Consider the following 24,142-nt stretch of genomic DNA (forward strand, 5'->3'; position numbering starts at 1 on the left):
GGACATCGAATCTACACACAGAAAACATTATGGGGCAAAGAAACAGCACTGATAAAGACTGTACAAGTTTTGGATTATATTTGTCAAGCAATTCGTTTCCGTATATACTATGTGGAAGTATGTGTTTGTCTGATGGCAGAACTTTTGCAAGAATTCCTCACTTAGATAATTCTCTCCAGAGTCAAGCTTGAATGGCTCAGTAAAATGCTGCGGATATAGGAGCAACATACCAGAGTTTTCTTACATGCTACACACACAGAAACAGAAAGTGATAGATAAATAGAGAGTTAAAGAGAGACAACTGAGAGAAAGAGACTGACTTGCAAACCCCCTCCAATCTGGGTTCTGGTCCAAACACCCCACACATACACACCACAGAGAGACAAAGAGAACTGGCGCGTGACAAAGACAGAGAGAGAGAGAGAGAGATAGAGAGAGAGAGAGAGAGAGAGAGAGAGCACTAATTGCTCAAAAGTGGGGGAGTCTTAATTTGAGCAGTGGTAAAGGCATTACCAAAGCAGAATGGCCGAGACACCATCACTCAGCATTAGTGGCGCGGGAGAATGTAAAACAGGGGTCAATCCAGGAGTGGGGGCATTACGAATATACCTCAAATAAATCAGAAGTAATACTAGACTACATTGACATGGGCAATTGTGCAGCAAAATGAGTAACAACATAAGAACAATCAAAATAAATATATGTTGCTTTTATAGGTTAGCTCTAGGGATCCACAACCCTGCCTTGTTCAAATGCCTTCCAGCGACAGGGTCTCTGGGCTACAGATTGTGCCTTCACGCCACAATTGGTTGATTGTAAATGCATGACTAAATAGTTATTCAGTCACTCACCCATTGGTACGAGGCATTGATCTGGTGCTCCTGGCACTGCGCAGACTTTGAGTGTCAGCCTCTCCGCCAATGCCTTTGCTATCCTCCGCTTTGTTTGCTGAACGGCCAGTTTTGAAAATACTGCAAAACAAATACATGCATACTTTCAGTACTGATGTGAGGAAGTAATAGATGTTCCTACTCGAGTGTTATCTTCCCTCTTCCCCTGTAATTGGACATCATTTGAAATGGGCAACATAGAACAGGACACTTTTCTTATCTGAGGGCACCAACCACCCATTACTTTAGTAGCAGATACTTGTATTGGAAAATCTCTGTGTTTCCAATTGATTTTTTGCTCATACCCTTTGGCGGTAGAACTATGTAAACATTGTAGATCTTGGCGGGCATCCATGGCCAGGGAGTTGAGTGATGGCAATGGGCAGGATAACACCCAAACAATCCATTACCACGCTCCTGAAAAGAGCACCTTACTTCTGACGACTCTTGTATCTAAGTATATTTGTTGACATGACGTCACTGCATTTCTGATGCAATATGTAGCTTTCTAGAGCAGCCACTTGGATAGGGCCTCTCTCACACTCCCCTTGTCTTCCCGATCTAATAATCTGAATTCATCTTTTGACAACACTATTAAGCACAGCAGCACCAGTTATTGGTTGTAGGCCAATGAATGGCAGACCCATTTTCAATTTTCCTGCTTGAAAACAATCACAGAAACGTCGACCGGAAAGAGACCTTTGGTTGATGAATGCTATTACTATTGTTTGTTTGTGCCAGGTCTCTTCATTCATTTGCAGTATTCACCTCTGCCACTTCCACTTTGAGACTGTTGCATATGTTTTTATTTACCTTCCAATGGAAAATAGAGTGAAATAATACTTGCGTATCATTAATCTTGCCTCAATTTGGAAAGGTTGTTCACTGAATGATATTTGCCTCTTGGACTATTTTTCTTTTCCATAGGAACACGAATGGATATATTACATCCACTATCTCTGCTTTTGTCCAGTGTAAACCTATCTATATTTGAGACGTTCTCCATATAGGAAACACAGTTTAACCATTCTCTGTCTTGGGTGCACATATATTGTATTCCGGTATCCCCACTTTTGATCAGTGTAAACCTATTTATATTTGAGAGGTTCTCCATATAGCAGACACAATTTAACCACTGTCTGTCTTGGGTGTCCATCTTTGGACTGCCACACATCTATGCCATCATTTCTATGATGCCAACATACATGGGGCACAAGGCTGCATAAGAGTGTACACTTCGACGAACACAGAGGTGAGCAGTGATGCAGCCTTCTCTTTTTTAGGGACTGCCTTTCTGATTTGATTTGATTTTTATATTTGTAACATGCATATACACCATGGGGGCCTGACAGAAACTGCATCTGGCAGCCAATAACCGAATATATATATACATGAATTACTTGTTTTAGATTAGCCCAGAGAATTACTTGAACAAATAGGTTTTATGTTGCCTCCTGAAAATAGGTAAATAATCAATTTGGCGTAGCCTTAGCGGAAGGGAATTCCAGGCTCGAGGGCCCACAATGGAGAAACATCTGTTCCCCCGTGTAGTGGGTCTGGAGGGGGGAATCACTAGCCGGCCTTTTACCTTGGATACCAAAGTGCCGGTGTGGGACAGTGAGTTACAATCTTAGATGATAGATAAATTGGGGTGAGACCATGGATACACTTGAAAACCAGACATCTTGAAATGGATCTGCTGCTTACTGGGAGCCAGTGAAGGTCTCTCTGGAACTCTGAAATGACTGTTTCCCAGGGTAGCGTGAAAATCAATCGCACCTCAGAATTTTGGGCAAACCGGAGCCGCTGAAGCTGATATTTCAGTATGCTCATTAGGAGGGCATTGCAGCAGTCAAATGTATTGTTTGTGAGAGTTACAACTACAGTTGGGTGATCTTTCTCGGAAATGAGCGAGAGTTTAGGCTTGAGAAGTTTTAGTTGGAAATTACAACTCATGCTGGACTGCCAAATGCAGCCCACGTTTATTACTGTCTGAGTATATTTGGTAGCAGTTTCAAATAAAGTTGCAGAGGGAACCAGGAGTAATAAATTTGCTAATTTCTTTTTTGGACCAAAAAAAATAATCTCAATTTTAGAAGCGTTCAGTTGGAGCTTATTTTCCAGCATCCAAGTTTGAATATTGTCTGTGCATTTTAGAACTCACTCCATTGCCTTCAGTGATTGCTTTAACCGGATGTAGATCTGTGTATCGTCCACATATGAATGATAATGTAAGTCAAACTGAGCAAAGATATTGAGCAGCGGACTGAGGTAACCATTGAACAATAGCAGAGACAGAGAAGACCCCTGTGGAACTCCACAGGTTACCGGCAGTGAATCAGACTGGTAAGGACCTGCCTTGACCTGCTCAGAATGATCGGTCAGGAAAGAGATAAACCACTCTCTTCGGATACATGTGCCAATGTTGATAGTCTTGATTTGAGAATGCCAAAATCAACTGTGTCGAAGGCTGCCGACAAGTCTAGCATTACTAGGTCATCCCAGACTGCAATTAAGGCCGTCTCAGTGCTGTGACCAGGTCTAAATTCTGACTGATATGAGTCTAGGATGTTGTTTTCTTCCAGGAAATCCAGTAGCTGTATGGTTCCAATTTTCTCTAAATGTTTGGCAGGCCACAAAATACCAGCAATAGGACGATAATTAGACAATGTTTTATTGTCAAATGTTGACTTTTTTAACAGAGGGGTGAGATAGGAATGTTTTCATTCCACAAGCACACAACCTTGAGTTAGCGAGGCATTCAACAATGTCTGGATAGCCCCGCTAAGGGCGTGCACATGCTGTTTGGCCAAGTGGGCCGGGATAGGGTTATAACTGTGATCAGTGGGTTTCAGGTTGGTTATCAGTTTAACAATGCTTTCTGCAGTAACTGACGAAAATGCAAATTCAGGCACGGTCGTTTCATTGTCAGAATGTGCACTCTCAGTAGTCACTTCATTATGAGGGACCACTGCTTGCATATCAATGTCAGTCCTAATCAGGTCAATTTCTTCTGAAAAAAGAAATATTAAAGTCATTAACCATCTTTTGAGATGCCGGAATAATGGCATTTATGCAAGTGGGGTTGGTAATATTTCTAATAGCCGCAAACAGCCCTCACTGCATTTGAATGTTGCTCTAGCTCTTCGTGGCCTTGTCCCTTTCATAAACTGCTTAGAACTCATCCAATATGACACCTGAATATCCTTCTCCTGTGATTTGACCTCAAAGGCCTCTTCACCCTTCATCTTTTTCTGTTGAGAGCGAGATCTTCCCTAAATGTATGAAGGCTCTAGGTTGCATCAAAATCAAGTTGTTGAATACTGTCTGGCCATCTTGTCCACGTTTTCTAAATCACACCTAATATTGTGAATCTCTGCACAGCACCTCTAGTGTATTTAGTAGAAGAGCAGATGTAGAAAAAAAGCTCTCTGGCAGTTTTAGTGATGAAAAGGTGGCACTATTTTGTGTCAGCGAAAGTAGCTATAGATGACTAATTTCCATGCTGTCACTGTGGTGAAAGCATTTAGTATTAATGATGTTATAAAGATGGCTGCCAACTTGGTACCTAAATTATTCAATATCTCCAATATTTATGGACACATTTTAATTTCTGTGGTTTCATTTCAAAGATATGTGCAGGCCTAAAAGGTGGCATGAACAGCATTTACTCTTAAGGCAATGATGTTTTATAGATTTCCATATTTATAGCACATATATGCAGTTACAGTATTAGTGGCATATGCTTAGTTTTGTCAATTATTTTCAATAATTCATTTTATTATCTTTTTGAGGTACAACCATGTGACTGAAATTATGGAAGATATAATGCAGCTAGATCAACTATCATCATCCAAATGCAAGCCCTCATGTTGTTTTGCTTTCTTACGTGTTTATTGTGTTACTGGCATCAAAAGGAATATTTTGTTCAAAACTCAAAATCTACTGATAAAACAACTTGATGCTGCAAGAATTCAATATCAGGGTGAGCACAGTGATTATAAACACCTTGCAGAGCAATTTCAAAATGCAACTGCAGAATAAATAAAACAAGATAATCAAAGGTGGCATCCTTCCTGTTACAATAAGTGCCCATACAAATGTAACCTTAATACACTACATGCCAGGCACAAAACCCAATTGGAAGAACATGAAGATACTGATGAGAGCTCAGTGAGCAGGAAGGAGTTTCCCTGTACTGTACATGAACCCAAAGTATTGATAAGCAATTCCCCAAAATTACCTGCTTTTTTGGCGATACACCTGAAGTTGGTGGTATCCACTACATACTGTTTCCACTGTAGATGCAGGTCAGTAGATGTATGATGTTTTGAGTGAAAGCAATCAATAGAAACTGAAGTTTAAGCTGGGGTATCAATGCAAAAGATGGTCATGCAAAAGACGTAGTATATCACAAAGAAAGCTACGCAGAAATGTACAGAAAGGGCCTCAACTAGTTTTGTGGTCATTCTGTAAATTCACTGAATAACTACCAAACTTGATTACTGTTACTGTCACTTGGTCTCGTTGGTTTACGATCGGATTACACGTGGTGGTAGGATGGTGTAATTCCCCATTTCTAGAGTCTAAAAGACACCATGGGTATTTCAGCAGAATTACCACTGGCAGTAATTCCACTGCTGTAATTCCGCCAATTTTGTAAGTAAGGACAATTTACCACCAAACTCATAGTATGGCGATGCAGTAATGCGGCTGTAAAGTGCTGGTAACAGAATTACCAGGGCTCAGAAAAAAGCACCAAAGCTTGTGAGAAACCTGAAGGTGTCTCACTGGCTAGTTCCCAGGGATCTGTCATCCAGGTGGCCAGGACACGGCTATCGGTTTTGGATCCAGTTGCTAGGGGTGGGCCAGTGCGGGAGGATCACCTAGATGAGGGGTCTTTGGGGAGTGGAAGTGGGACACCGGATGGCGAGATGCTAAATCATTCACTATAGAAACTACCCTTCTAGAGTAGCCCATACCTTGCAAAGCCAAAGAGTACCACATGGAAAGAATCTGATGTTAACAGAAGAGCTAACGTCTTGAAATACTTTAGAGAAGTAGACTTGACACGATTTCTATGCAACACTTGAAGTACAGAAAATTCTGTTGGCTGAATATTGGCAGCACATAATCTGTAAGCAGGATAGATGATGATACAATAGTGACAGGCTTCCAAAAATTAACTTGTAAAAACAAGTTATTATCCGAGTGTATTCCAACCTGGACTGTTTTCAATGTAAAATTGGAAGCAGTGCCAAAGAAAATAATATGCATTTGGGTTCTGCCAATCATTTCAGCTACCCCAACAGATCGTTCAATACAGTTGACTTCCTTGACATAGCTTGAAAATGTAACAACACATATTTGTGGAATATGTTCCAAATGTGACATTCAAATTGGGCCTATACCATCCGGTGCAGCAAATAATAATGTCTGAACGGTGGCTCCACTATTGATTTGTCATCTACTACATGCATGATTTTACTTTGTGCTACAGGCTCGTTCATTGAGGGATCGTGTATTCCTGAAATAGGGCATGTCTGGTGCGGTGAGAGAGCTGTACAACAAATCATCACAAGTAAACATATTCAGCACACCGAAGAAGCACACAAAAACGTGTTGCGCTGTAATCCTGCTCCCTGCAAGTGTTCTTTAAGAAGCATACATGTGCAGAAATTCTTAATAAGATAGAATAATTACAAACCAAATGAATAAAGAGCTGCAACGTTGAAGACCGACTAGCAATTACTAACGGAATATGCAATAATAGATATGAAACCATGTGCCTAAATCAGATTGCATTTAATTCAAAAGAATTCCAAAATATAATAATGGGCCTCATTACGAGTCCGGTGGTAGCTGTGACAGTAAAACCAGCAGGCTCTCGCCAGACTCGTGATGATTTACCAACGCCTGACTTGCCAGAATAACCGGGGCAGTACAGCCCCGGCGGTCCGGTAAGTCAGGCAGCGGCAATTGTTACTCCCCATTCCCATTTCAGTCCAATAGGACTGTGCGCAACAGTGCCGGTGCTTCCGTCAAAGTCTGTGGGCAGGTGAGATTCCGCCCGCCAGGTCTGACATGGCGGGCGGGACAGTCCCCGCCCGCAGAACTTGGAGTGTGCCGGCCCAGTAACAACGGTGCCAGAAGGCTTACTGGCACCGTTATTACCAGACCAGCATGCTCGTAATGAGGCCCAAATGTCTTTCTAGCAACCAATAAACACATATTTTGCCAAGCTACTTTACCATGCTGTTTCCTTAGCAAGACAAGCCCCTCCATAGGGACTAAGATGTGATTAGTGTAAGTAACCTTTTATTTTGCATTCTACAATTTATGACTCCGTTGAAGCTATGGCTTGAAGGTTCATCACTCGAAGGGCAAAACTCAAATCTGAGTTGGCCATGACAAATAAAAGAGTTGGGTGTAATCACTTTTTCTGCTCCTCACGAACGCATTAATTCCTTTGCACAATGTGGTCTTAGCCCCTTGTTTAAAAGCAGCAGTACTCTGTGTATGCGATGAATCAGTCTATATTTGAAAAACGTGTATACGCACAATTTAAAGGTCCAAGATTCATGACAAGGCATTAAAGTCATTCAGTGACACTTGAAGGCTTTATCAAATCACTTATTGGTTTATATTTAACATATGTATTAAAACGTATGGTAGATCAGCTAAGCATCTACATGTGTGAGCACTCTTACCGACCACATCTCCAGGGTTCAAAGCTGCCGTGCGAGTCAGTTAATCAGCACCTGGCAACAATTGTGTGTAGTGTTAGCATGCACCATTAGCAACGCCTGTTCTGTCCCAGTGGTATTTTCATGAATATCCACTAAATTCCAGCAGTCCTATGAGTGAACCATAAAGCACGTGCTTGCAACAAACATGTGGTGGACCTTCAGTGTCTGAACCCTGCTTCCCAATCACTGATAGCACCATGCATCCATGATGCCAATTAGCTTTTAGATCCGACAGGGCCCTTTGCCTGCAGAGTCCAATGCTGCCTGCTTAATGTTCACTGTAGGCTGACTGGCATATTGCCCCACTCAACGTTAATCTATGTGGTGGTTTGGGGATGGGCACACTGGAGTGAAGGGCCTAAACCAACATGCCACCTAAACCAAATTGCTTTTAAAGTACTGCTGAGGGCTTCAAGCCCCAAATAAAGAACAATATGTATGCCTCACCCCCACCATAACATCATCTTCGTTCAAATGTGGGGTGCATTTAAGGCCCCTAACAGAAACCCCCTTCACCTCAAAACCGTATTTACACATTGCCACGAAAAACACCTGTGCTCTGCTTCCCTGGCACATGTGTGGCAAGCATTTGAACCTTTCACCCAAAATGGCTGTGCTTAGTTTCCTGGCACATTTGTGGCAAGTAGTTGAACACTGAATTGAAGAATGGCCTTGTGTTTGCTTTGCTTTCATCTGAACCACCAAGTTGCATTGAAAAACGGCTCTACATTTGCTGTTCTGTCATCTGAATATCAAAGTTGTGCACTGCATTCAAGACAGCCCTGCGTTTGTTTTTCTTTTCTCATCTGAAATACCACAAAGTTATGCGCCGCTTGATAAAACAGGCATGCGTTGTTTTATTCCATCAGAATGCCAAAAAGTTAGGCCATCCATCAGAAAGCAGCATTATCTGACTGTTCATTCACATGAGCAGCAAGGATTTCATCAAAATGCAACTTGACATGGCTTTATTTCCCGTTCATGAAAAACGCAGCGATCAAAACATTGCTAATGAAATATGGCCTGGCTTTAATTTTTCATTTCATGTCACATCAAAGAAAAGGGGCCGTACCTCTCCATGTCCATAACCAAAAGTAATTACAAACAGTAATTGCAAACACATTCAAAAGGTAAAACTAAAAGAACATCCTATGATCTACAGGACTGTATTTCAAAAAATGAAATACGGCTTTGCACACATGTAACATAAGGAAAAAATGACATTTAAAAGCCAGTGTGAAACAGTGGGCCTCATTCCGAGTCCGGCGCTAATGGAAAAACGATGGCGGTAAAGTAATTCCGCCATCCTTTTCCGCCGTGGACTATTCCGACCCTTCACACCGTAATTACCGCCGCCGTAAAGTACGACGGCGTAAATAGCGGACCAGTGTCGCGCGCCCGACACACCACGTCGGAAATAACGCTAAGGCGTAAACCAGTGCTGATCCCAAGTAAAGCGGACACGGTAAAAACGGCCTCCACAAGGGCGCAAAGTACCTTAACGCCATGGCGTAGTTACCGGCATCGCAGAGAAGGTGTTAACAACCCTGAACAGTGCCAGAAAGAGGAACAGGTGCACCCAATCAGCACAGGTGGAGTCCATAGAGTCAGGCACAGCACAAAAGGAGCACACCCACACACCACACCCCCTCCCACACCAAGATGATACCAATTCTCGCAGCATTCATGGAGCTGGAGGCCCTGCTTGCAAGGCAGCAACGACGACAACATCAACAACAGCAACCACAGCAACCACAGTCCCCACCACAGAGGATACACAGGAGGAGAAGGAGGCAGAGACAGGCCCAGCATGCCCTACCGGTGCAGCCACCATTACCACACCGTCAGCCCCCAATTCCACGCATCAGACCCGCCCCCTTCAACCTCACACCAGAGCAGATACACACCCTGTACCGGCTTGACCGGGACACGATAACCACCATAGTGGCCCTGATACATAACGACATAGTGAGCCTAATAGAAATCAGCACTGCCATCCCCCCTCTACTAAAGGTAGTGTCTGTGCTCCACTTCCTTGCCACAGGGACCTACCAGCATACAGTGGGGCACATGCATGGCATTTCACAGCCCATATTTTCCCGGATACTCAACCAAGTGCTCGATGCCCTCCTCAAGCACAGAAGGGACTACATATGCCTCCCCCGGACTCCCCAGGAGACATATGATACCAAAGCTGCTTTCCATGCACTTGCAGGCATGCCAAATTGCATAGGTGCCATCGACTGCACCCACGTAGAATTGGTGGTTCCCCATGCCATGGAGGTGCCGTATCGCAACCGCAAGCAATATCACTCCATCAACGTCCAGATGGTGTGTAATGCCAGTAAAGCCATCACACAATGCAATGCCCGATACCCAGGATCAACTCATGACTCCTTGGTCCTGCGCAACTCTACACTACCACGCTACATGGAGCGGCATGCTGAACGACGTACCTGGCTGCTTGGTGAGTAACCGGAATGGGCCATGGCAGTCCATTGGGGCTGTGAGTAGGCTGTCAGCATACTCCACCCGGGTGGTAAAGGGTGGGGTAGAGAGATGCATAAGGGTGGGACAGTCAACGCCATTGTACGATGTAATGGGGTGACTGTATCCTGGGACATGTGTGCATGGCCAGTGAACACCTGCTGCAATGTCAGATTAGCCCAATTCTCCACCATGATTGCACGAACACTTACCTTCATTCCACTCTCATGCAGGTGATGCTGGCTACCCATTGAAGCCATGGCTCATGACCCCGGTCCGCAACCCACAAAACAGGCACCAGGAGGACTGCAATAGATCTCATACCCGTACACGGGTGGTGATAGAGCAGACCTTCAGCCTTTTGAAGGCACGATTTCGTTGCCTCAGCCGGTCAGGTGGGGCCCTCATCTACAGCCACGAGAAGGTGTCCAAGATCACCATGGCATGTGCAATGCTGCACAACATGTGCATCCATCGGAACGTGCCACTGCCCCCTGACGTGGGTCTGCTACCACCAGAGGAGGAGGAGGAGGAGGAGGAGGAGGAGGAGGAGGAGGAAGGAATGGCAGGACAGCATCACGGGGCCGATGCACAGGAGGGACGTCACGTGCGACAAGCATTGATTGACCAATATTTCTGAGTCACAAGTCAGCTGAGGGGGTGAGGATGACAGGACATTGGGCACTGGGTGTGGGGATACATGTACTACATGCACTGTGAGACATTGAAAGACACATGCACAATGATCAATGTCCACTCTGTTTTCCAGGATACACCAAACTGTGTATTGTATAATCATGTGAAAACGTGTACAAATAATCCTCCACCCTCACCCCCCTCCCCCCCAACTCCCACGCACACCCTCACCCCCCTCCCCCCCAACTCCCACGCACACCCTCCCCCCCTCCCCCCCAACTCCCACGCACACCCTCACCCCCCTCCCCCCAACTCCCACGCACACCCTCACCCCCCTCCCCCTAACTCCCACGCACACCCTCACCCCTCTCACCCTCCCCCCACAACAGCCCCACAATGGTCCCATCAATACTACATAGGCCACATGTGTGTGGCTTCATAGTCAATGGGCACGCCCCGAGCATGAGGAATCATTTTCGCATTGTGCGTTGTGACCTGCGGACCGGGCTGGTCTGCGTGGAGGAGCACTGGGAGGGTGGTTCCTCCTGCTGGGGCTGAGGTCTGGGGGTTGCTGCCTCCAGGGCATCAGCAATCCTGCCGAGCACCTCACAGAGCCGGTTTGTTGATGTAGTGATGACCTCGCCCAGAGCCTGCAGGTCATTGTGATGCACCAACCCTGATTCCCGGTTGTCCCGGAGAAACTCCTCAATCATGGCCGTGAGGTTCTGGGAGTGCACAGCTTCTGCGGCCGATGTGGGGGATGTGGTTGGCAGGCTCGGTATTGGGCCTGCAGGCCTCTCAGGTGTTTCGCCAGGGGAAGTGGGCTGATGTGAGACAGGTGTTACCCCTTCGCCTGTGAGACCTGGCCCATCACTCGACCCGGAGTCGCTGTGTGCAACCTGGCTGTATGATGGTGACTCAGGGCTGTAGACGTTGGTCTCCTCCACGTTGACCACGGAATGGGATGTGGGGCTGTCTGGCACACTAAGGAGGCACATGGCAGCATTCTCCCCTGACATGCTGGATTCCTCAGGGTGCAGCGTGGGGCATGTTTCCGGCGGAACTGCAGCCATGTCCAGGTGCGCGGGTGGGGGTTGTGTACCCTCCATGGGGGTTGCTGGAGCAGGTGGTGTAGTATGGGCCTTATGTCTGCCAGCAGGTATGCGCTGTACCCTGCCCCTGTCCCGGGAGGTACTTGGCCGGGAGCCTTCCTGCTCCTCACTTTCATGACCGCTACCTGTGGGGGGCAAGAGAGAGACAGCATGATCAATGATCTGGGGGTCATCATGACTTCAAGCCTATGGTAACACATTGGGAGACCAGCGTCTTGGTGATATTTTGGTTGGTGAGTGAACTTGGCTTGGATGGTAAAAGCATACTGTTGGCGGGGTCAATCATGTTGGCGGAGTACTGTGGTGAGTGACATTGACCATCTTTCTGTGTGGAATGGCCAGTATGGGTGTCAGCCTTGCACCTGACATCATCCTGGGTCCCACTTGTTACGACATGGTTGCGGGGGGGGGGCTATGAAGCAAACATGATGTGACTCTTTGGCCGGCCCTTTGTGGTGAATTACATTAGGGATGCATGTACTGTTTGGACTCATGACACTCACCTGCATCAGCGGATGAGGGGTCACCGCAATCCATTTCGCCCACACCTTCGATGGCTTCTGTGCCCATCATCTCCGCACATGTATCCTCCCAGGGCATCATTTTAATGGGTGAGCCTGGGCCTCCTCCTGTCTCCAGGGCCTGCTGACGGTTTGCTGACATGATGGCCCGCACCCTGAGACGGAGGTCATCCCAGCGTTTGCGGCAATGCGTTGTGCTGCGGGGGGTGTTCCCAACGGCGCTCACCCTCTGTGCGACCAACTCCCATATCTCCTTCTTTCTGAGGATGGTGGGCCTACGCATGTCGCTGCAGAATACGATATCTGCATGTTCATGCAGAGTGTCGACTAGGACCTGTAAGTCATCCTGGGTGAATTTTTCTTTTCGGATGCGCGCAGCGCCCTTTTTCAGAACTTTTGGCATGATGATCTTCTCTGTTGTATATTTGGGCGATCTGAGTCCTGTATGGAGTCCTGTATGTCCTGTATGGAGAGGATTGCAATGGATTGTGATTTTAAATATGGCCGCCGTGATGCTTCCCGTTCCTGTGCGATGACGTTATTTCCGTTTCCGGTATTTAACGGTGGCCGTAATTTACGGTTAGCGTAAATTACGGTCTCCGCTAATTACGGATTCCATCGAAGGCGATGGTGTTAAATGCGTCTAGGTCTATGGCGGTAAGGGGTTTGACGGGACCTTTTGCGCTATGTCGCAAGGGAGTTTACCGCCATGGCGGAATACTCGTGCACGCGAAGTCGGAATATGGTGGAAATAGCGCCTTCCGACCACATCGTACATGGTATTTACGCCATGGCGGTAATTACTGTTACTTACCGCCGGACTCGGAATGAGGCCCAGTAACTTTTGCTTGCACTGAAATGTCAATGTGTGGGTGGGGGCTGACAAAGCTATGTATATTATATTTTCCCCCACAAGACTTCAATCAACTTGGCAGAGGCTCAGGAATACCAGTAACACCAGTTCTGGGCTCAATTGGAAGCCTGGCCTCCCCCTGGAAGTCACACTTATAAGTGAACTATTCTGCAAAGACATATGAGGGGACTCAGGGCTTGTTAATTACAGGTTCTGCCAGACTAAAAGGCAGTACCAGCAGAAAGACAAAGAAAGTAAGTGTGACCAGTGCTTGACCAAGAAGTGCCAGTTCAGGACAAACTGACAAACTTCAAAGAGCACAATAAAAGTCCTTTGTTGCAAGCTGAGCCACGGGGAGACAATTGGCTGTGGGGGTTGACATTAAAGGATATATGTATTTTAGGCATTTTTCCCCAGCACTCAGGATAAGAAATAATGTTGCTTTATGATTTTCTTTCCATGTGATTTCCAGATAGATTTTCAGAGACTAAGTGCATGTTTCTAGGACTTTGTGAACTGAAATGGCCAGTCAAGACTTGTTTGTGGCTGATTTTCAAATGTGACAAATTTGCCAGTTGGTGGGAAGATGGAGATGTACATTATGAATATGCTTAATTATTTACAGAGTGATAACTATTATACATTTTATGAAAATTACCAAAAGTTGCCAAGTGGCCATGCTACCTCTCACAGGGTTGGCGATCGGCTTGTCTAATTCCCCATGACCTCCTGAAACCACCTATCTATTTCTTATGGTGGTGTCTAATATAAATTGGAAGTTATGATACATAAATGTCAAATAGACAGATGGTGATCCCTCCCCTTGAACCAATGATGCCAGGGGCAGGGAAAGGGATGCTAGGCAGTCCTATCCCAGGTTAGGACTAATTCTACGGTACTTCCCCAGATTAGAAGGCCCCTAACAGAAATAAAAATAAATGAAGTCATTTTGGGCTATATAAGGGGGTACTGTACTAGACACAGGATCAAACACACACACCAGACCCTTGCCTAGCTGAACCCAGCCAAGAGAGTTCACAGACCAGACCCTTGCCTAGCTGTCCAGAGGGTCTGGAGATCCCGCTGACTTTCCAGAAACCCACACCAAGTCTTACTTTATAACTAGAAAATAACCCCAGTCCCAAATTGCATACCCCTCTCCTTTTATAACATAAATCCCATTAAGAATCCCATAAAAATCCCATTGAAAGTCCGGAACTGCCAATATCATTCATTCACCTTTCCATAGAAGAATCGTATTAGCTTGTGTATGCTAGCGTATTCCTTTGAGAAATCTTTCAGTTGTCTGTATAAGTCCGTAGTACCGTTTCAAAAATTTTTGATGAGTGTTTTTACTAATTATAGTCATTAAAGTATAGCCTCAACAGAGTTTGTCTCCTTGTCACTGAAAACCAAATTTGTCAGTGTATTTTGTGCATTCCTACGAATTCCTAATTTGCATCTGTCACATTGAAAAACCTAAACCATAGTCCCATTGAGAGCAATCCCTTTCTGTTACAATCCTATCTGTTATTTGCCTCTGTCCTTGTCCTTAAAACCAATTTCTGATTTTTACAGCTCATCCCTTAGTTACCTGTCATCACAAATCCCATGTAAAGCGAATTTCCATTTTGCCGTGTGTGTTTTTCTTTTGCGTTTACTTTCTTCCCCAAAAATCAATTTTCCTACCTTGTTTTCACATTGCCCTGGCGTGCTGAGTAGTAGTCTTTAGGCTTCCTTATCTCCTCAAGCGTAGCATCACAAATTTCCTTTCTAGCTGTCCCACCGCGGTTGTCAGCTGCTATGCAAGTAATCAAGCAAATCCGATTCTGCCGTTTTGCTCATAAATTGGGTTTTCATTTTCATTTCTGACTTCCCATCTTCGGGTCGTGGGTTGTATTCTAAATCTGATTTCTCTCTCTTTATCCTTACCCCTTACCACTGCCTTAAACCCAAAGGGAATTAAGTTAGTGATGTTTGGGGCGAGTGTTGCAGGGGGAGTGCTTAACTTTGGGTGCCATCATATGCTTTAAAATCGTTTTTCCTGTTTTGTCATTAAAGATCCATGTGATTTGTGTTGGGATTTTGAACCAGTAGTTCTGTAGGCTGCATTGCATTTGTGTTGCCATCACTTGGTGGCTGTTGTAAAATTGTACTTTGAAAATATTTCCTTTTTCCATTAAATAATACATTAATACATATCTGATTGATACACACCGGCCTGGTTCCTAGTCCATTGTGACACGGGGTGCTTGTAAAAGGTGGGTACGAGACGGGTTGGGGGCCCACTCAAATAAAGAACCTGTGGTTTATTAAAGCTAAAAAGCGTTTTTATTCTGTGCCACATTCATTGTCAGCAGTCCGCCACATTCATTGTCAGCGGTCCCTGGCTGGCGTGTGCCATGTTATAAAACCGTAACACAAATAAACACCAAAAAGAACTCTCAGCAATTTTAACAAGTACAATTCTGTGATGGATAATGGACCCATTGGGCACTGATAAAAATCAATAGGCAAGCACCTTTATTTTCCCTTTCTAATCAAAGGTAAACAGTGCCCGTTAGGAAAATAAAAAGAACATAGGATTGACCTACACCACATTTAGAAAACAAGACGAGTGCTTCAATAAATGAATACTATGCCATTCCACAGTTTCTTGTTTTTTTCTCTTTCAAGGTTTGTCAGATGCCTCTGCAAACTGTGGTTGGCTCATTCATTTAAACAATAACATGTAATCACTTTGTTGCTGCTATAGTACACAACATATAGGTAAGAGTGTACAGGCGGCAGCATGACATATAATGATTAGAACGACAAATGACAAACTGCAAAAATGAACTACTCTCTAAAACCTCGCGTTGAGGTTTCTGTTTGGTTGCACATGCTTGTAAATCTGCGGTGCTAATTAGCAGCAGGCCAGCAGATCTGTTTTGCAAAGGCTGCAGCAGCTAATATCAAATTTGCTGCAGAGTTTATTTGTGACGCTGGGACAAGCAGCAGCCCTCCCACCACCCCATGCCTATTAGTAGGACATTTCACGGTCTCCTGTCTGAAAGCTATTTCTCTTTGCCCATCCAGCAGTGAGTTCAAGATCGCACCCGACAGACCATTACACAGCTGAATTAGATAGTGGTTTAATCAGGAGTATGAATCCATAGACAGTGTGAAACTGTGCCACAAAATATATAACATAACATTATAGCCTAGCGATGGTAAATGTTTGTCAAAACGTGTGCCTTAAAGTCAATGGGGGTCATTACAAGTGAGGCGGTAAGGGGTTAACGGCGCTGGTAAAGGTGCCGGAGCCGTCAACCCCTTACCGCCTCATTACGAGACTTGTCGCGGGAACCCGCTAAGGGCGCCTGGTTTTTACCAGGCGCCCTTAGCGGGTCCCGCGAGCAGACCAGGGTGCTAACACACTCCCCATTCCCATTGTGCCCTATGAGGGCTCGAATGGCAATGGGGATGGGTTTCTTGAATGAGGAATTCCCAGGCCCTCCAAGGTCGGAATGGCCCAGTAATTCCTCATTCAAGGAACTCAGACCCGGTACCCGGCAAGGGGGTAGCCATGCCACTAATAGCGGCATGGTTACCCCCTACCTTATAATGACCCCCCATGTGGTTTTACAAAGTACAACACATAGCCTAATGCAGACGCACATCTGGGAGGGATCTTTTTAGTTGAGATGCTGCTCAACTGAAAACCCATGGAGTAATAACAAGACTTGTATGACCTCTATGCTACATCCATTATGCATAACTGACATCAAACAGTAGAAAAGCATTTGCTAAATCTTGAATTAAACACCTTTCAATGTGAACAAATAAACGTGGAAATGCAATGGAGTATAGCTGTAGTAAACCTCCAAGTCCCCTTCTTCTCATGCAAGCAAACCCCTGCATAACCTCTGTGCCCTATATCCCAAAGGCACTGCCATACAGACCTAGAATACATGATAGCGTTCAAATTCGTTGAAGAGATGTGGAGTGCAGAAAGGGTTCGCTTTTAGAAAAGAGGATTCTTTTAACGACACCTATGAATGCTTTTGTGAAACTAAATTCAATAGCTGCAGGTCAGGACATGTGTCTCGGGGTCAAAGCAAAATCCTGACACTGAGGAGCTCCATTTAGCTCCTGCTCTATGAATCGCAATTTCGACCTCTGCATTTCAATAACTCATTCCTCAATGCTTTGATTTACTTTCTACAAAAACGATCATAATGCTTCACAATATCCCAGTAAAATCAGTCTTGGTCTGAGGATACAAATCCATAGCATCTCAATTGTTTGCCATTCATTTCAAGCTTTTTCCAAACACCATGCTCGTTGCAGCTCGATTCTTTCAAATCATAATATAAGCTTTAAAGGCAATAGCATCTATCAGTTGAAAAACAGCATTCTACGCTCAAGGTCAATGGTTCTAAAAGATATTTTGGTCTACACCCAGGTGTAAGCTACGCAATTTATTCTAGGCAACAAATGTTCCAACATCTACTTGCAAATCGTCTCATTCAAACAATTTGGTTACTACTGACCCAGGAAAAGCATCATCAACGTGCCTGGTGTTTTTATAAAAAATGTTCAAAATATTGTATAGCTTTTCTGCTGCATTTGCTACTCTGCTGGTTTAAAAAAAAATACCAATTTGGGTGATCCGAATTCTCTATCATGCATACCATTCCTCTGCCTCCCGGATTAGCCAGCTGAATTCCCATTGCCATCTTGTACAACTCACCTGCCTGATTTTCTCAAAGGTCTGCTTCTTCTTTCTGACAAGCAGGTACAATTCTGTGCTTTCCATGCCCTGAGGTTTGCTTGTTTTTGAAGCATTTCTCTTGGACTTTACCCAACTATTGTCCACGTACTTGGCTGTTTCTCTGACAGTCTAATTCTGATTACCTACAAGAAACTACAGAGTCCAGCTTGTTTGGTCTGGCAACATTTGCTTTAACTGATTAAGGCATTAGTCACGAAGACTAACAGGTTCTTTCGCACAACTCTGTTCACTGAAGTGCATAGCCTTTTAGCATGCAGCCATTGATGTCTTCCAAGCTTGTCCAGCAGTTCTAGTTAGCTACCTAATTGGTTTGTGCGTAGCATTTTGTCATGCTCGCCTGTAAACAATGACTCTTGCAAGGGCTTTTTGTCTTGCTTGCAAAAATCTTGTAGTGCATGGTACATGTGCCCTAGTACCTCACGCGAGCCCTTTCTTGTGTTGTCTGCCTTAGTAAGCGATCCCTTTCATTCCAATTATCGAATGCGTGGGCGGACCCAAGTAAGCGATCCCTAGACAAGAATTCTATTTTCTCTCTCTGCATTGCTTGCTCCGCTTTGTCCTTTTACACTTCTGTGCTGAGATGTAAACATGCTTGGCATACATCATTCTGTTTCTTTTCTTTGAATTGAATTCTGTCCAAAATGTAATGTGTTCGCATTGTACAAACATATTTTAATGTGTATTCTTATTGTGTACACATGTCAGACAATTCCTTTCTATGCACTACTTCTGCTTTGCGGGTGTTTTACACAGTCACTGTTTTCTCTGCACTACTCCTGTATTTACATGCAGTTCCTGTCCTTTGTCAACTTGCTACTTCTATGGTTCTCCATGATCTTTTATAGGTGTGGACTGTTCCTGCCCTTTTGATTTTTTACAGTGAACAAATAACTTATATGTGCTTTCTTACTATAAGCTGCATGAAAACGTGTTGATGTACTGATCCTGCTATTTCTACTACTTGCAGTGAACAATGATGCTCTATGTGCTTTTCTCCCTTCGAGGCACTATGCAGGTGTAGTTATGCACGTCCATCTTTGACTTCGTGCAAAATTACCTTTTCTGACTTCTAATCAATACCCTGGTGTTCTGCATGGTTCTGATGAGATGTTTATTGGGGTTTGATGTGACTTCTTCCCCACTGTATAAGCAGGTATATGACATTTGCAATAAACAAGCTAGGCACACATTAAATCCAAATGTTGAATTGACTGATTACCTAGCTCAAAAAATGCTTCAGTATGGAGAAAGGACCAGAAAGGACTTTGAATGGTGTGGGGTATAGAGGTGGCTGCCTTAAATTGTTATTTGGAATAGCTTCAGAGTACCCAAGAAGAGGCAGCCCAAAAAGAAATCTATTCAAGCCAGCAATGCCACAGTAAGACGAGCTATAAGGATTTATACATTTCCTGAGACAGCTGATTTATCATTCTTGCTATAGGAAGGTTTCCAAAGCTCCTCCTTGAGTCTTAGTTTGTACCTGCTTCGAAAAACACTATTTTAATTGCAGAATAATTGGCATTACTAGATTTCCTGAAGGCTTCTGCATTACCTGCAGATCTGATTGTACAAAAACTGTGTTGGGAAAAGGTAACATTTCATACTGGAAGCCATTTACAAAACCAACTAAAGACAATCCTGCGCACTTAATTCAGTAGAAACAAGAACAAATTCCTGGACAGATACTGGATAAACGGGAAGCATTGATTTGCCAAGTCTATCAGCGAGAAGCAGTATGACTTAACCTGCAGAGCTGTGCTAGACTTTGTTTTCTAATAAACAGAAGAGCTGAGAAATATGTCCTACAAGAATTGCTTTTGTAGCTTCAATGAAGAGAGTCAACTACCAGGTCATGATCTGGATCCAACATGGCCAATCAACGCCAACAATTTGACCTCCCACTGAAAATGAAAGGGGCATGGAGGCTGAAAAAATAGTTCCCATTCTTTGTGAAATGCCACGTGATTTAGACTCCCTTCTGTGGTTGATAAGAAGTGTGTGTGAAGAGCAGATGAAGTGCACCATTTAATTTACATTTTTAGCAAACAACCCACCATGCAAAGACAAGTGTTAGTGTGGGGGATGTACTTAAATTATTCTGACAATGTCCAGAACTTAGCAGACTTTGAAAGTGAGGATGAATTCAGCAAATGTGATGTTGATTACAATTAGTGGCATACTAAAGGAGCTGTTTTCATTATGTTATCTCAAAGGTAGTAATTTCAACTGTTCAGATGATGGTATAATCAACTTCACAAGATAAAGTAGCAATTTCTCAAATTTCATTCTGATATGCTTTGTTTCTTATGGAATAGCCAATGAAAAGTACAAATGAGGGGTTGGTGAGGCAGAGCCAAGATAGTGGACGGGATGGTCGCACCTCCTTGAAGCTCTGTGCTACAGCGACATTCAAGTTGATCCCCTTGATTTTATAGAAATTCTGGATGCACAATTCCAATATGGCTTGTTGTGGGATCAGGGGTGGAGACATTGACATTTGCAGTGGCTTAGGAGGATGGCACATTCGCAGAGAAAATGGCATTCTAAAATTAGACGTGCTGGGCGCCATCTTGAATAGCCAATGACTGCTGCGATCTGAAGTAACTGACCACTGGGAGAAAACAAAAGAGAGCCCATGGAAAAGGCCAAGTAGCAGTCAGCAAGTCTAACTCCAAGGAACGAAAGCATGTGCAGAGAACTCCTGGATTATAGATGATAGAGAAACTGGAGTAGAATGGATGTGCTTAATGTGTGGAGTCACTGTGCCAGCATGCAGAGCTGGATATCCTGCAAGCCCCCTGCAAGAAGGATGCGCAGAGACCTATGATGAGACACGTCCACCTGACAGAGGTAAGCGGGCGATGTTGAATGGTGTGGAGCCATCAAGACCTGAAGGCCTTCACAAGGAATCCTTAAATGAAAATTACCAGGGGTGGGCAGATGATTATATGGTCCAATATGACAGTGAGAGCAGAAGAGACTGGCCCTCAGGGGCTAGACAGAGGTAAGCGGGCGATGTTGAATGGTGTGGAGCCATCAAGACCTGAAGGCCTTCACAAGGAATCCTTAAATGAAGATTACCAGGGGTGGGCAGATGATTATATGGTCCAATATGACAGTGAGAGCAGAAGAGACTGGCCCTCAGGGGCTAGATGAAACATTCAAGCATTGAAAGACCATGAGTAACTCAAGTCACTGCTGCAGAACCCAATAAGAGGCTCGGATGGGTGAATTTACAGATCCCATATTGAACCAAGAAAAGTAGCAGCCCCATAACCCGAAGGTCCTCCAATCTGTCCGCAGAGGGGAACGAACAACTCAAACAGATTATTGGTGGTGGGGAACTAGCTCCAATGCAAACAATCTCCAAAACCCTGTGCAAACTTCAGAATGGCAGCATTGACACATTCATTTCTGAGCAGTCTAAAATGGTGACATGCACACAGATCTAGTACGGGGGCAGTACCCCAGTTGCCTTTACTAAGGAAGGATTGAAAGACTTTACAAACACTGCAAGGCTACTTTGCGTGCAAAATGGGGGATCTCAATGAAGGACTGGCAAAGAGTGTGGATAAACTGAAGAAGGAAAAGAACACATCAGGAGATCGGGTAAATGAAATGAAACAAATAGTGAATGAGATTGTAAAACAGACATCAATCACTGCAGAAGAAGTAGCAAGCCTGCAGACCTCTGTGAGCAATCTGGACACTAGGTGTGAAGACCTTGAGAACAGGTCAAGGCGAGATAACATACGACTTACATTTCTGCAAGAGGGAGCGGAAGGTATGGACCTAGAGGGGCTGCTGCAGGAGTTATTCACAATACTGCTTCTGGGGGTACCGTATCAGCAATGAAAATATATATACAACCGTAGGCAAAATAAGAAAAGACCTAGAGGGATACATTTTAAACCGCATGATTATGCACTCGAGGAGAGGATGCTATGTGCAGCAAGAGGAAGGGGCTCTATTGATTTTCGAAACTACAGCTGTGCCAGGATGTCTCAAACATTAAGGTTCAGAAGAGGCATCCACTGAAACTGAATACTGAAAAGCTCACTTCAGAGGGGGTCCGATACAGGTAGACTTTCCCTTCGGGAATACCATTTGAATGGAACAAACAAATGCAAGTGGTGAGTGATCTCAAAAAGGGGTGCACGCTTCTAAAAATAGATATCCCAGAACAACAGAGGCCACCTGGCAACAATAAAACCCCTAATTTGAAGGCAAGTGTGTGTTCCATGAAAGATAGCAGAGCAAACAGGAACAATGCAAACCCACGTGTGACTCAGTGACATGCGCTGGGTTAATGTATTGTGGTCTAGATAAACTGCCTTTCCTCAAAGCAGAGAGATTAAGAAAATGGAGCAAGCTAAAGGAAAGGCTGCCGCTGTGAAGTACAGCACTGAACAGTGGTATCTGCCTCAAAGAAAAGGTTAAATGGAGTAAGTGAGGAACTGACAAAGGGGACCTCCATGATCTACTAACAAATGTCACCAAGATGGAGACCTGGAGGAGTAGTAACAGCATGCAGACCATGCACGTGTTTCTCAGGGACGTAGGGTAGGGGAAGTCGATCTATTATCCTTTGCTTGTGTATATAAGCATACTATATCCTAGATCATTAAATTACGACATTGCTAATTAATGTTACCCCTTTGTGTTTTCCTACTCCCGCCAACTATCCCTACCCATGACACACCTCCCTTCCTCCTACACCGTCCCATGTTCATTTACATATTCAAATATATTTTTTGCAATCTAGATCATCTAGGAAGTGCTGCGGTCTGGGCATGCATCCCAACATTCCCCCACTTCAGTTAATTGTTTATTAACTAACATGTCTCTTTTTCTTTGTCGATCTGCTTCATTCTTGGGAGCCCATGCCCTACACACATGGTGCAAACTACCGCCATCTCATGCATCCTTTTCCGGAATAGATGTGAGATATATGCAATCCCCATCGCCCGCTAAATCTACCCAGTGCTTGGTGTAGTTCTCAAGATCTGGTCGGGGTGATGTTAGTGTTCCCGGGGGTGAAGGGGCTGTTCAACACTGACCATGCATGGTTTATTCAAATCCTCACTTTGGGCCTGCCCTTCTTTTGTGCCTGGCAGAGCCACTCTTGCCCCAACAGTGACCATCATTTTTGCGCTGCTCGGGATATTCTTGGCACAGCATTGGAGCATCATCTGGCACATGAAAAGCACCACCAACAGAAACACCCCGATCGGAAGCAAGTAACTTCACCAGTGCCCCAAGCCAGGACAGCACCCATGAGAACAACGTGTCGAACCAATCTTCAGACTGCACACCTGCTTTATTTTCCATTTCGGTCTTCAACTTGTGCAAGGACCCCTATGATATGCTTCAGGACCTGTTCTCTGCAACATTTGGGGGTACGTACATGACAACCCAATCTTCTCGAACACGCCTCCTCCCATCACTGTTAGGAGATCAAGAACGTATCTATTTTGAAAGGTCATCAGTCAGATCGCCCTCAGTTCACTTTCAACAGCATTAAGGTCTTGTTCGGCGACATTTGCCAATTGGATCACCTCTCACCGAACGATCTGCAGTCATTTGCCATTCGCTGCAGCCTGGATTCCTACAATTATGAGGGAGGCAAAGAATACTTCCAGCTTGGTGTACAGCTGGTACTTGTCTGGAATTGCTTGAAGCAGTTTGGACGATTCTTCTGGCAGATAGTTCGATCTGCATACTACCCATGGCAGTGGTGAAGTCGAAATGGAATACTAACTAGTGTCCATTCTGCCCTGTTGCTAGGGAAAACATAGCACATTTCCTGTTTTTTTTTTGCCCTATGAATGGGGATCTTAGGAAAACATTGTTGAAGCTTCTTTTTCTGCTGAAGCAGGTTTCTACTGTTGCTCAGGCGAGCAACTTTTGCTTGGCAGCCAAGGACCCTCTTGCTACGTCCACCACAGGGTGGTTTTTGCCAAGGGCCTGGCGAAGGAGGACAAAAGTGAGTAATTTCCCACCCTAATCATAATTATAACCATTATCTGCACCTGTGTAAATGGGCTCTATGCACAAACTGATCAAACAATGCTTGAATTAATGTGGGGTTCCTTTTGAAGGAATATAAAACCTCAA

General features: G+C 44.5%; 1 protein-coding gene across 6 annotated transcripts in view; it reads right to left on the reverse strand.

Moving 5' to 3' along the window:
* SYTL5 (synaptotagmin like 5) overlaps window positions 1–24,142 on the reverse strand; it is an 885,600-nt gene that overhangs the window by 434,942 nt on the left and 426,516 nt on the right. For 3 of the 6 annotated variants that reach the window (XM_069636554.1, XM_069636555.1, XM_069636556.1), the window contains one exon: window positions 852–971. The exons of the other annotated variants lie outside the window; for them this stretch is intronic. In XM_069636554.1, coding sequence (XP_069492655.1) covers window positions 852–971 — 120 coding nt within the window. The remainder of the gene's footprint in view (window positions 1–851; window positions 972–24,142) is intronic. 6 annotated transcript variants of the gene reach the window in all.

This window comes from Ambystoma mexicanum, chromosome 7p (genome assembly GCF_040938575.1).
Source record: "Ambystoma mexicanum isolate Mex_15411 chromosome 7p, UKY_AmexF1_1, whole genome shotgun sequence".
Classification (NCBI taxonomy): Eukaryota; Metazoa; Chordata; class Amphibia; order Caudata; family Ambystomatidae; genus Ambystoma; species Ambystoma mexicanum.